At 29.7% G+C, this 13681-nt stretch overlaps 2 protein-coding genes across 4 annotated transcripts in view; both read right to left on the reverse strand.

The window, feature by feature from the left end:
- Positions 1-202: 202 nt before the first annotated feature.
- On the reverse strand, positions 203-2619 carry LOC111691132 (probable E3 ubiquitin-protein ligase bre1). The gene is made up of 3 exons (XM_023453776.2): positions 2388-2619; positions 2227-2328; positions 203-2166 (listed from the first exon to the last, which is right to left on the reverse strand). Exons 1-3 carry the CDS (start codon positions 2450-2452, stop codon positions 297-299), a joined length of 2037 nt encoding a protein of 678 aa, XP_023309544.2. The 5' UTR covers positions 2453-2619; the 3' UTR covers positions 203-296.
- Positions 2620-4759: 2140 nt separating this feature from the next.
- Positions 4760-13681, reverse strand: part of LOC111691116 (solute carrier family 41 member 2) — a 52007-nt gene continuing 43085 nt past the window's right edge. For 2 of the 3 annotated variants that reach the window (XM_023453759.2, XM_046945832.1), the window contains 7 exons: positions 8910-9208; positions 7040-7364; positions 6813-6959; positions 6200-6347; positions 5925-6130; positions 5705-5853; positions 4760-5635 (listed from right to left, as the gene is read on the reverse strand). In XM_023453759.2, the coding sequence (XP_023309527.1) occupies positions 5432-5635; positions 5705-5853; positions 5925-6130; positions 6200-6347; positions 6813-6959; positions 7040-7364; positions 8910-9208 (1478 nt within the window). In that variant the 3' untranslated portion in view covers positions 4760-5431. Of the gene's footprint in view, positions 5636-5704; positions 5854-5924; positions 6131-6199; positions 6348-6812; positions 6960-7039; positions 7365-8909; positions 9209-11521; positions 12226-13681 lie in introns of those variants that run through there. The other variant, XM_023453758.2, reaches the window with a different exon arrangement.

Consider the following 13681-nt stretch of genomic DNA (forward strand, 5'->3'; position numbering starts at 1 on the left):
GCTACGACATTAATTGTGAATTGGACAATTATTTGTTAAATATAATTGCAAATTATCTAATAAAGGTGTACAATTTGTAACGATCGTAATATTACACCGATTGTGAATTGTACAATTGTTTTTTTTTATTTACTGAATTACTAACAATTGGTAATGGAAATAAAATGCTATGAAAAAGAGAAATATTTCAATAAAATTTTTATGAATGCAAATATTTATTAAAAAAGCTTAACACTAATCATTTCTAATAGAAATGTGTAATAAAATAGGTACATTAAAAATAAACTTGATTACAATTAATTCCTATTAAAATCTTTTCGTAACACCTCCAGTTGTTGTTCTTGCACTTCAACCTGTTGTATCAATTGCTGCAGTACATCACCCTGTATGCATTCATCTAACATTTTTTCATAGGCTTCCAAAAAGGCTTTTCTCTGTTCGACATATTGGGCATGTTTGCGTTCAACATCCTGCATTGTTTGTTCATTATCGGCTTTCATTTTTTCCACCAGGGAATTCTTATGTTTAATAACCGTTTGCAGTTCCTCAATTATTTTGTCGGCTGCACTTATATCCTCTTCCAACTTCAGTATTTTCTCTCGCATTTTACATTCATTCTGTTGAAAGACGTTCACAAGTTTTTGTAAGTTCTCAACATTAGTATTATTAGCCGTACGCAAGGTCATTAATTTGGGCTGTAATATTGCCTCGATATCGGTGGTTAATGCTTTGCAATGTTCTTGCAGTTGGAAAATCTTCTTCTTATTTGTTTGTATGTATAGTTTGGCTTCTTCGTTGATTTGTTGCAACAAGGGTATTAATTTATCCAACTCGTCTTGTTCGGGCCGTAAAGATAATTGTAAATTGTTTTCGTTAAGCGAAGTATCATTGTTGCCTTTCAAGAGTTCTGAGAATTTAATTTCTCTCATATGAGCATTAAAAATTTCGATTTGATCGTTAAATTGCTTAAGGGCCTTAGAACGCAAAATCTGTTGATTATGATAACGATTCTGTAGATCTTCTACCGCTCGCTCTTGTATAGCCAGCATTTGTTTGTGTTGCATAATATCGTCTATCATGCGATTGCGCTGTTCCACCGTGCAAGTTTGTGTGTTAAGCATTTCGTGTAATTTTTTAATATCCAATTCGATAGTGTTGACATCCTTTATTATAAGCTGTTTATGAGAATTTAAATCTTTTAGTTCTCTTTCATTAGCTTCGCATTCATCTTGTAGAACTTTCGTTTCTCGCCGTAGACTTTTCAATTCATGCGTTAGTTTTGATTTCATTTTCAGCATTTCTTTATCTTCCGGAGGCTTTTCCTTTTCCAGAGATTTCAAAGTATCTTTCAATTTTTCCACCTCCATTTCAACAGCTTTAATATCGGCTAAGCCAGTATTTTTTTGTATTAGCAGATTACAGGTTTGTAGCTGGAGACTATCGAATTCCTCAGTCTTCTGTTTGTCCCACAACATAAAACCCTCCTCCGAGTTTTTAAGCAATTGCTGTTGAAATTCTAAATCAGGCATATGAAAAGGATCTTCTTGCATTTTTGAAGCACTTAACTCTTCGGGTTCTTTTAATTCGAAATATATACCCTCATTTTCGTCTTCTTCAGTGTTAGGAACAAAATCCATTAGAAAATCAAACAAAACAATTACATTGCCAAATGAGTGCTGAGTATTGGGTGTCTTGAGCCAAGACTTGTTTACCGGATGAGGATATTGTAGTTTTTGCAAAATATTTATTATATCCTCTACATGATTGTTGCCTACAGTATAGCGATTGCCCCAGATATAGCCTAGGAAATGATTGATAATGGCTACAAACTGTTTAATGGACATTTGCCTTAGGCCACGATTTAAAAAGTCGGTACTTATGCCACCAGCCAAAGTGCCTTGGTTAAGTAAATGTTCTGTTATACGTTGGGTCTGTTCTTGCACCCATTTTTTGTCGTTGTGCAAAGCTACCGAATTCCCAGTCTGGCCAGAGCGTTGTTTTTCAGCGGTAAATAAAACACGATTGGCGGTGGTTTTAGGTAGTGGAGTTTTCTGCGGCGTTGTACCTCTTTGTGTGTTAGCGGTGGGCACGGATAGGTAAGGATTTATGGATCCTCCTCCACGGTCACTGGAAGAAGGACGTGATGGTACGGCAATACGACTTTGTCTAAAATAAATTAATTTTAGTTTTCTATGTAATATGTAAGTTTATTTTTTGAAGGAGTACCTGGCGCTAAATTTCTTAGCTGTTCCGCCTGCGGCACCAACTACATTTGTACCTACAGCACTTCCACAAGGAGAAGGAGCCAGAGTATTCCTAGCCTGAGCTCTGTTGAAAAGGGTTTTCTATGTTTTTAGAGTTCTTTTACTGATTAATTTATCACTCACCTCGACTGACGCCGTATACCAATAGCATCTTCTTGGAATTCTGAGGTTCTTCTAGGTCTCTGCATATTGTTTTAATACAAATTTTGATAAATATTTATTTGTTTATAAAAATTTATTGGCGGTTGTTTTAAAAAATGCTTTGAAATTGATGTACAAGAAGAAAACAAACAGGGATTTTTAGCAAACTTTTTTCAGAGTTGCATAGAAAGGTACTTTTTTGAGAAGTAAATATAAACAAAGCAGAAAACATGATGTAATAAGTAAGGTGAGAGAGTTTGGGCAACAACCACAACAAACACAATATTTTTTTGTTGTTTTGAGTATGGGTTTTGTCAAAATGAAATTTCTAAAATTGAAAAATAATAAATATTGGAAAGAATTTTTTTTGCTTTTTTCACAATATTACCTATAAAACCGTCGTTACATTTCAATTGTATTCGAAGCAGGACAACTTCTTATTGCTGGTTCATCTGAATTTCTTCATTTGGAACCCTTTTATCAGCATTTTCATTCATAATTTTTAGTTTGAAATTTTTTCGTTAGAAAACGCAAATTTAATTTTTATGTTAGAATAAAAATAAATAAATTTTTTTGACATAACCCAAGCACTTTTTAAATAAACAAATAAAAATCAGCTGCCTTGACAATTCCACCTTACTTAGTGCATCCTGGCAGAAAATACACAATAATCGAAAAACGAATTCGGATTTATGCTTATGAGCAAAGTTCTACACCGGCCAAATTTCAATGAGCGGCTTATTATGAGATAAAAGAAAACTTGTTTAAATGAAAACAAATTAATTTTATATTGTAAAATTCCATAAATTTAGCGAAAGTGTTCTGTAAATTGTACAAAATATGGCGAAATTTTCAAGCCGTATTGAGCTGAAAAATTTTTGGCGCCGGCGGCTTTGACATTTTGTTCGGCGGCTAGGCTAAGTCGTCTTATGCCGAATCTGCGTAAGTCTCTGGCTTGTAGCATATGTGTTTGTCATATACAAAAGCTGAGTGCTATGATAAAGTAATTTGCTTTGATAAATATTGTTAACACCTAGAAGTATGCTAAGCATTTTGCTTTAATCAGTGTTTTACAAGTAATATGTACGTTAAATTTGATTTTAACCCAATCTTGTTTAATTAAAAAGTTAAATTTTTTTAATGCATTTTCAATGCTGAGATATTACTGATTATGAAATTATACAGCATAAATATGCTAATTAGAATAAAAATTTTGAATTTATACAATAAATATCAAAATAAGTTGTAAATTACTGCAAGATTTAGTTTATTTATGATATGTTTCGAACTGCAAAGAACCTTTTCACTATTTCAAAATTCTTAATGCTTAATTAACCCCATAAAAAACAAATTGCAGATCAAATCTTGATCAAACCAGAACAACATCAGTAATCTAATTCAGTTCTATTTCAGTTCAATGTCAGTTTTAGTTTAGATTCATTTCAGTTCTAGTTCAAATCTAGTTCAGTTCTAGTTTAGTTCCAATACAGATATCTATATAATTCTTTTTCATGTAATGTTTAGTTCTAGTTCTTTGTAGGGTTCTATAGTTGAAATGAATAGTCGACTTTTCGACTTTTTGCATTTAGTTAAAAGTCGACTTTTTGCATTTTATGAAAAGTCGACTTTTAGACTTTTGGTATTTTATAAATTGTTGAGTTTTCGACTTTTGCTGACGTTTTTCGGATTTTCGACTTTTTCCGACGTTCTTCGACTCTTTCCGACGTTTTTTCAACTTTTCGTCTTTTTTATACTATTTTCTACTTTTTCTGAGTATTCGACATTTTTCGAATTTTATACTTTTTGACTATTTTCGACATTTTAAGACATTTCGGCTGTTTTCGACTTTTTTCGATTTTCAACTATTTTTTAATTTTTTCGACGTTTTTCGAACTTTTTCCGACTTTCGACTTTTTTTGACTTTTTCAGACTTTTTTCGATTTTTAACTATTTTTTACTATTTTCGAACTTTTTTCGACTTTCGATTTTTTTTTTTACTTTTTCCGACGTTTCGCCTTTTTTCACTTCCCGACTTTTCGACTTTTATTTACAATGCCTACTTTTTTCATAGACGATATTCGAGTTATCGACTTTTTTGGAACGACTTTTCGACAAAAAGTAGATTTTTTCGATTATTCGAAAGTCGATTTATAGAAGCCTAGTTCTTTGAAATTCAGTTCTAGTTTGATTCAGATTAAAGTATGAGATTTTATACAAATAACAAACTCTAAGCTTAAAACTGTCGTTCTTCAACTAAAAAATTCAGAATGTTTTTTTCCTTGATTAACTTTTCAATTTATTTACACATAAATTATTATAATTTTGTTTCGTTTTTTTATTTTTAATTTTAAGTATTTTTGTTTTATTTTCTTTATCAAATTAAATTTACTATTTTAAATAAACACATACATATTTATTCTGGGGGAGGAACAAAAGGTTTTTTACAACATTAAGGGGAAAAGGAAGGACTTTTAGGGGAGAGGGGAAGGTGTATAGGTTTTATTGGCTTAATGTTAAAGGTAATTTACTTAATTTCATTTAAAATAAATTAAAATACATACATAATTACTAAATTTAAATCCATTAAGGTACACTGGAGAATGAAACTAAACTAAACACTGGTCTCGACCATTCAACTTTTAATTATTATTGTTTTGTTGTTAGCATTTTATATAACACATATAAAATCTTAACATGTCCAACTCTATACTCTAATTTTTTTTATTTAAACTAACTCTAACTGCAGTACGTATGTATGTTAAATATAGCAGTAGTAATTAGAAGTCGTTGACTGACTATATAACTTACAACCCTGTTTATTGTTTTTTATTTGTATTTTTTGTTAAAATATTATTTATGGCAATTAAAATAGTACATGCATTTATCTTCTCGCCTTAACAATGATTTAAGAATGGCAAAATCATTGTGCAGACTAATTAGAAGACAACTCTTTCTCTCTCTCTCTCTACTTCTTTCACTTTCAAATCACAGCACATACAGATAGAAATCAATAAATCAATCTTATTTTAGTTTGAAGCATTTAAAGTATCCAAGCCCGCTCCATATTCCTTGTTAATCGATAACAGGAATATAAAGGCCAAGGCCAAAAGACTAGAGCCCAATAAATCACCCAGGGCTGTAAGATAAGGTATAGATGAATTATCTGGATCGATTTTCCATTTCCACATGGCATGTACAATTATGTGGGCGATATACAAAAGAAGCATTAACTGGAATTTTAAAAATACAAATTTATCATTAGAATGTTTTAATTTAAAAATATTATTAAACAAATCTACCTGTATCAAACTGGCAATCAAATACGAGAGAGCAAATGCCCAGGTTATTGTCGATTGAGACATGTGTATATAATCAGCTACAAATATAAACAATATATTACCAGGAATTGACAGACCAATCAATAAGCGAGCAGTTTTAGCATAGGGCACTGGAATTAAGAAGAGAAATTCAATAATTTTAATTCCATTGTAATAGAATTCATATTTCATTTTAACTAACCTCCTTTAAATAATGCTTTCCAGGGCCATTCGAATATTTTCGTATGTGGTGGTATAATGCCAATAATTGAACTTTGATGCAGCATTGTTGATATTTTACTAGCCTGTACCGAAACCAAATTACCACCAATACCATTGATAATGGGCTGGAATACCACAAAACCATGAAATACTTCGACAGCAGCATCTAACACCAGACCACCCAAACTGTAAAAGTGAAAAAAATAATAGACAAATTAAAAATGTGTTATTAAATTTACCACTAGCACAACTTACCCACTAATACACAGGGCCGATAATACTGGCACCCAACCACTCTTGAGCACAGGACGTGTATATTTATTTTTTAATACAACTGTTACCCACATTGGTAACAAGACCAGATAACAGGCCACTACAACATAAGTTATCCATAAATGAGTTTCTGAAAGAGAAAAACAAAATGATATTTAATAAATATAATTAATTCTAGTCCAATTCCATTTTAGCTCTAGTTCAGTTCCAGTACGGTTCTAGTTCAGTTCTACTTCAGTTTTTGTTCAGTTTTAGTTCAGTTCTAGTTTAGTTCTAGTTCAGTTCTAGTTCAGTTCTAGTTCAGTTCTAGTTCAGTTCTAGTTCAGTTCTAGTTCAGTTCTAGTTCAGTTCAAGTTCAGTTCTAGTTCAGTTCTAGTTCAGTTCTAGTTCAGTTCTAGTTCAGTTCTAGTTCAGTTCTAGTTCAGTTCTAGTTCAGTTCTAGTCCAGTTCAGTTTAGTTCTAGTTCAGTTCCAGTTCAGTTCTAGTTCAGTTCTATTTCAGTTTTAAATCAGTTCTAGTTCAGTTCAATGCTGGTTCAATAATTTATTTTAAATTGCTGACGACACCGTAGTAAAAAAATTACACAATTACTCACTTATGTTATCGAATAAAATCGAAGCAATAAACGATAGCAAACTAATTGAAACCACATCACCTATGGAGGCAGCTAAGGGGGTTGCCAAATTATCAGGATTCAAACGATACTTTTGAGATAATAATATCACAGCCACTAATACAAAGTCTAAAAAAAATTAAAAAATAAAAGTAATTTTAGATTTATTAACAATTTTAAATAAAGAAATATTTATAAACTAAACTCACCTAACACAAAACATGACGATGTCGCCGTAAACATTGCCGACGCCGTCAATAACATAACATGTTCAAAATAGAAATTACCATCCATGGCAGCGCCTACAGATACCGCAAACATAGCGACCAGAAATGATGCCACCGTGGCCTGCACTTGCACCAATGCTATGTTGCCAACAATCATACGTATAACCTCTTTCTTTCCCGTCATATTACCCAAATTCACTTGTGTGGAGAGACGTGAGGCCAGACACATATCCAAATTGCCCTTGAGACCAAGCAGGGCAGGAACCAAAATGAACAATTCACTAACAGACTTAAATACACGCCATTTCTGTAAGAAAATTTTTATGTTAAATATTATTTGTTTATGGTTATAAAAATTGTTGTTTTATAAATTTGTTTCACTAACCCATAAAATTAACTGAAAATTTTGGTTTTAATTAAAATTTTGGGTGAAAATAGAACAGTTTTAATTTGTTTCGGATTATGCGTGTTCATTTATAGGACAGATTTTGTTTAGTTCTACTTCAGATCTAGTTCACTTCTACATCAGTTTTGGTTCAGTTCTAGTTCAGTTCTAGTTCAGTTCTGGTTCAGTTGTAGTTTAGTTCTACTTCAGTTCTAGTTCAGTTCTAGTTCAGTTCTAGTTCAGTTCTAGTTCAGTTCTAGTTCAGTTCTAGTTCAGTTCTAGTTCAGTTCTAGTAGAGTTCTAGTAGAGTTCTAGTTCAGTTCTAGTTCATTTCTAGTTCAGTTCTAGTTCTGTTATAGTTCAATTCTGGTTCAGTTCTTGTTCAGTTCAAGTTCAGTTCTAGTTTGGTTCTAGTTCAGTTCTAGTTCATTTCTAATTCAGTTCTAGTTCAGTTCTAGTTCAGTTCTAGTTCAGTTTTAGTTCAGTTCTAGTTCAGTTCTAGTTCAGTTCTAGTTCAGTTCTAGTTCAGTTCTAGTTCAGTTCTAGTTCAGTTCTAGTTCAGTTCTAGTTCAGTTCTAGTTCAGTTCTAGTTCATTTCTAATTTAGTTCTAGATCAGTTCTAGTTCAGTTGTATTTCAGTTCAAGTTCAGTCGAAGTTTAGTTTTAGTTCAGTTCTGGTTCAGTTCTGGTTCAGTTCTTGTTCAGTTCTAGATCAGTTCTAGATCAGTTCTTGTTCAGTTTTAGTTCAGTTCTAGTTCAGTTCTAGTTCAGTTCTAGTTCAGCTCTAGTTCAGTTCTTCTTCAGTTCTGGTTTAGTTCTAGTGTAGTCCTTATTCAGTACTAGATCAGTGCTAGTTTAAAAGAGCATACTTTTAAAAAATATCTAATTTATATTTAATATATTAATTAAATTTAGAGTGCCATAGAACATTTTTGCAATTACTGCAAACAATAAAACACAATCACACATCTATTTGTTGTTAAAAAATTATCGGAAAATTGTAAATATTAAATAATTTAACTGATCTTTAGTGACGGCACTTGTCCATTAAGTTTTTTTTTATTATATCTATTAACAATCCAAACAAAGCAACATAAAAAATCTATATTTTTTAATATGATTTTATTCAATTCTAAGACATTAATTTTAAAAAGTGGGAATGAGAGAATAGAATTATTAAATTGAAGGTACTTATTAATAATTGCATGCATGTCATGTTTTTTTATTTACAATGTCATTGAATTTTCTACAAATATATATTTATTTATTTATTTATTTATTTATTTATTATCAAAATAGTATAGACAATTTTGAGCCAAAAAAAAAAACAATTATTTACTTATTAAAAAAGATAAAATAAAAACTGATAGATTATGGGAACAAATTTATAAATTACTTGTTTAAAATGTATTTTAATTGTTAATTGTTTAATATAATTTATTTTTATGTATTTTTTTTATCACTCACCTCTACTCTACCTAAAATAATACCAGCTCCTATTGTGCCTATGCCAGCCAAAAAGAATGGTATTGACACTTGTATTAAGATCGAAGACCATTTTTCCTGTTTAATACCCGGTCGATTTAAGGCCATTTTTTCATCTACACTATTTGAGGGATCATGACCACCGCCGCCTCCGCCATTGCCACCACCACCGCTGCCCGCTCCCGGATCAGGTTCTGAGGATGCTATGGACGTCGTGATGATAGAGCTTAATGAACCGGTTGTAGAATGTGGTAAACCGGACAATTTGTCATTGTCGGTGTCTATTCAAAAATGAAAATGGGAATTCCCAAATAGAAAAGAGAAAAAACAAAAATAGAAATAATTAGTCCATTAATTTTTAGAAATGTTTAGTTTAAGAACAAAACTGGTTAGATATTTGTTAAAAGAAATCTTTGTAATTAATTTTATTAAACATTGTGCTTAATAATAATAATATAAACATGCTAATTATAAATTTTTATTTAAAATAAAATTGTTTTAAACTAGAAAAAATTAATTGCTTTAAAAAAAAGAAGTGTATAATTACTAAATAATATTAAAAAAATATCATGAAAACTGCATTATTCACACATACGCATATACACACGTTACGCTTTATGGAAAAGTATTTCCAAATATTTACGTAAAGATGTCAAAGTATAAACAATAAATAATTAAATTGCATGATTTCATTGGATTTTAAAAACATTCGATTGTTAATAAATTTATTTGTTAAAATTTGTTCATCTTTAAATTATAATTTTAATGCTACTGTTAATTTTCGATAACAGTAGTTTTTTAAAAGGTCCATCACTAACATTACTTTGTTGCGATACATTTTACACTTAACGAAAACTACTGTATTAAGTGTAGAGCAGAGATTTGTTTGTGTCATAAAAAAGTGTAAAGATTATGAATGAAGAAATGTTATTTTTGACGGGATTCTTTATGAGAAAAGAATGATTTATTTTAGAAGATGTAAGATATAGCTTAATTAAATCATATTTATAAAAAAATTTAATTATATCAAAAATATAAATATATAAAATTTGTAGATTTTTGTTAGGATCTAATAAGGGGTGCGTTTGACAAATTCTGTAGATGTCTGCATTACTGCTTATAGAATTTAGTTGTTGTCTCCAAAACAAAGTTTTATGTGAAGTCGGAATTTGCAAATCTGTGTCAATAACGTCCTGTTTGGTGAAATGTTTAAACTCCTACTGATTTTTACGCTTGCCGTTATAATTGTGTTTAAAAGAGTGTAAACAAAAATAAATTACATGAAATATAGATATAGAAGTGGGAAAGTGTGGTGTGTCCTGTTTTATAAATATTTTAAACTAAATATCAAAAGTACTATATTACAAAATATGTACTTATACAAAGTAGTAGTTTAAATAAATATAAAATACTAAATAAATTTATAAGAAAGGAAAAAAACAACATTATATTAATTAGAAAGAGAAGGGGAATGATTGGGTGTCATAATCAATTGCCAATTGGTTTGGCATTCAAACACTCTTTTTTTTTGGAAAGTGCAAATTTATTAGGAATTTTTTAAAAACAAAATTTTAAAACAAATATTTGCAGATATTGATTAACAAAATTAGAGAAACAAATATGTTGAAGAAAATTGAGAAAAAAGTTAGGATAAAACTAATTATTTAAAAAATTTTGCTGTATTTTTTGGCGATTTGCTATGAAAATATTTTGACAAAATTGTAGTCGTGACTGTAGGCTATATTATAGACATTGGTCTAGAATGTAGTATAACAAGTGATCCAGACTAAACTATATTTCAGATTAATTTCATGACTATACAATAGTTCAGACTATATGGACTAGACTATAGCTATATTACAGACTAAATACTAGACTATTTTGAAGAATATAGAACAGATTATAGTCTACAGACTAGACTAAAGTGAAGACACTTTAGACCAGATTATAGACTAAACTATAGACACGACTATATATTTCTATTAATGAGACTTTATTTCAGACTAAACTGAAGTCAAGATTATGGACAATACTACTAGACTTTGGATAATACTATAGATTAGACAAAACATTAGTTGAGACTATAAACTAGGCTATAGTCGAGACAACTACTATAGACAAGACTTTAGACTGGGTTAGACAGAATAGTCTATAAACTACACTTTAGGCCAGACTACATCTATAGTCCAAGATCATATTCGTAGCTAGAAAGTAATTTCCAGTCAGGAATATAGAATAGACTATGGACAATATTGAGGGCTAAAATTTAGACTATACACTACACTGAAGTACAGATGTAGACTAGATTATATGTATAGACTAGACAAAAGTCTACTAAAACTAGACTTCAAATTATAATGACTTCGCCAAAATCAGTGATGCCAAATAAGCATATATTCGGCAGCAGTAATGTAATATAATATAATATTACTAATATTAAAACGAAACAATTTAAACAAATTAAAAAATATTTCAATAATTAGAAAACTAGAAAACACAACAAAAATAGAAGATAAAGTTAGAGTAAAAGTATATTTAACGGGAGGATGAAGGATCGAGTTAGAGACAGAGGGAGAGAGTGGGGGGAAACTCACCATTTCCATATATAGTAAATAATTTAAAATTATCATCTTGAGGTGGTAATGTATTACGATAGTGTCCATGGGGTACACCATTGTTACTGGTGTATTCATGTGTTGTAGAGTTTAATTTCGAATTTGTTGATAATGTTGGTGTTGATGGCTGTTGTTGTTCATGTTGTTTATTGTTAATATTGTTAACATTATTATTGTGTAATTGTTGTTGTTGTTGTGGTTCATGTATATCTAATGTGTGAACATCTAATGATCTTCTACTTAAGCTGTTAGTGTTACTCATACTTTCACTATTTGCAGTTGGCGCCATTGCTGCAGATTTTGTAGTATGAGTTGAACGAGGGGGAGGTGGAATGTGTATAAAACTAGAACTAGAAGTATTATTGTGATCTGAGTTGTTATCTGTCAAACTTCTTGATGACGTGGGAGGATGCTCTGAAGACAATGCTGCTCCCGCCACCGTCGTTGTAGAGGAAGGTGTAAAGGAGGTATCTTTAATGACATTATTGTTGTTGTTATAATTATTATTTTCTATTTGCTGCTGGGCTGCTGTTGCTGCATCATCTGCATTTTTACCGTTGAGCGACATGTTTAATTATTTTTGTTTTTTTTATAATTTTTTATTAGTTTTGTTAATTTAAATTATTTTTTTTTTATAATTTTTTACAATAATATGTGTTATGTATAAGAATTTTAAGTTTTAAATTTATTTAATACAATTTAAATAATTTATGAAATTTTGCATTGTTGTTGCTTGCTTTCAATTTAATTAAAATATAAAAAAATAATAATTATGTATAATTAGGAATGCGTTTTTGTATAATAATACTTTAAGTTGCAAAATAGAAATACAAAATAAAAAAATATATTGTAATAATAAAACTTTTACTATAGTTTTGTTCAATACTATTATTTACATGACAGCTGTCAAAAATCAATCTATTACTTATGCTTTACAACATAAACATTTGGTAAAAAACTGAACTTGTTTTAAAATAATTAAACTAAAGAAACAGAAATAACTTAAATTAATATAAAGATTCCAATTAATTAGAAAAAAATTAAGATTAACAAAAATAAGTAGAGCCTTAAACTTAAAGTAGAATTTTTTTGTTTAAGTAATTAGAAGGAGTAACAAAATACAAAATTATTAATTTACATTTAGAATTTTAAGTTTCGTTTTTAAGGAATTTATACAAATAAAAAAATATTTAAATAAAATATCACACAATTTGTAGTTGTTTTTGCAAATAATTTTTATTACTAATAAACCTACCACTAATTAATTATTGTTATTAAATTATTTATAATTTATATACGTTTTATATTGATTTTTGAAATTTATTAGCGTTTTGTTTACATGTTAATTATTTATTTAAACTAAATAGTATGTGTGTGTTTATTTTTGTGGTGTAGTGTATTTAAGTGTAGACTTGTGTACATGGGTTTGTTGTTTTTGTTTTTTTTAGCTTTTTTTTGTTTTTTCTTAAGCTTTCAACTCAATTTGTTACTTTAATATTTTGTAACAATTTCGAGGGCTTTAGTCACCGGACCGTTGAGATGGCTAGAAAAATGAAAAAGATGAAGAAAATATAGAGAACAATAGTCGAGATAATTGGAAGTCATCAAAAAAAGACAAACTTTCAAAAAAAAAAGGTTTTTGTTAAAAAAATGCAATTAAATTTTTTTGATGTTTTCTGTAAAATCGCTTAAGACGAATATAATTGTTTATACGTAATTTTAAGATCATGAAGTTTTCTTTTGAAAAAGACACGAAACTATAGACAGACTAGACTATAGTTATAGTAGAAACTATGGACTATACTGTAGTTAAAACTATAAACTTATATGATCTATTGTCAAGACAACCGACTGATCTATATTCAAGACTATAGACTGATTTATAGGCAAGACTATAGAATGATCTATAAAAAAGACTATAAACTGATCTATAGGCAAGCTATAGAATGATCTATAGGCAAGACTATAGACTGATCTATAGACAAGATTATAGACCGATCTTGAGTGAAGACTATAGACTGATCTATAGTCAAGACTATAGACTGATCTATAGTCAAGGCTATAGACTGATCTATAGTCAAGACTATAGACTGATCTATAGTTAAGACTATAGACTGGTCTATAGTCATGACTAGACTA

Source organism: Lucilia cuprina, chromosome 3 (genome assembly GCF_022045245.1).
Source record: "Lucilia cuprina isolate Lc7/37 chromosome 3, ASM2204524v1, whole genome shotgun sequence".
In the NCBI taxonomy this organism is placed as follows: domain Eukaryota; kingdom Metazoa; phylum Arthropoda; class Insecta; order Diptera; family Calliphoridae; genus Lucilia; species Lucilia cuprina.

Bases quoted from the DNA above. Each gene is read 5' to 3' on its own strand.
- LOC111691132 (XM_023453776.2), bottom strand. From the start codon at position 2,452: ATGCAGAGACCTAGAAGAACCTCAGAATTCCAAGAAGATGCTATTGGT. The intron at 2,329-2,387 runs GTGAGTGATAAA...CCTTTTCAACAG, and splicing joins GGTATACGGCGTCAGTCGAG to AGCTCAGGCTAGGAATACTC. The intron at 2,167-2,226 runs GTACTCCTTCAA...AATTTATTTTAG, and splicing joins GCTAAGAAATTTAGCGCCAG to ACAAAGTCGTATTGCCGTAC.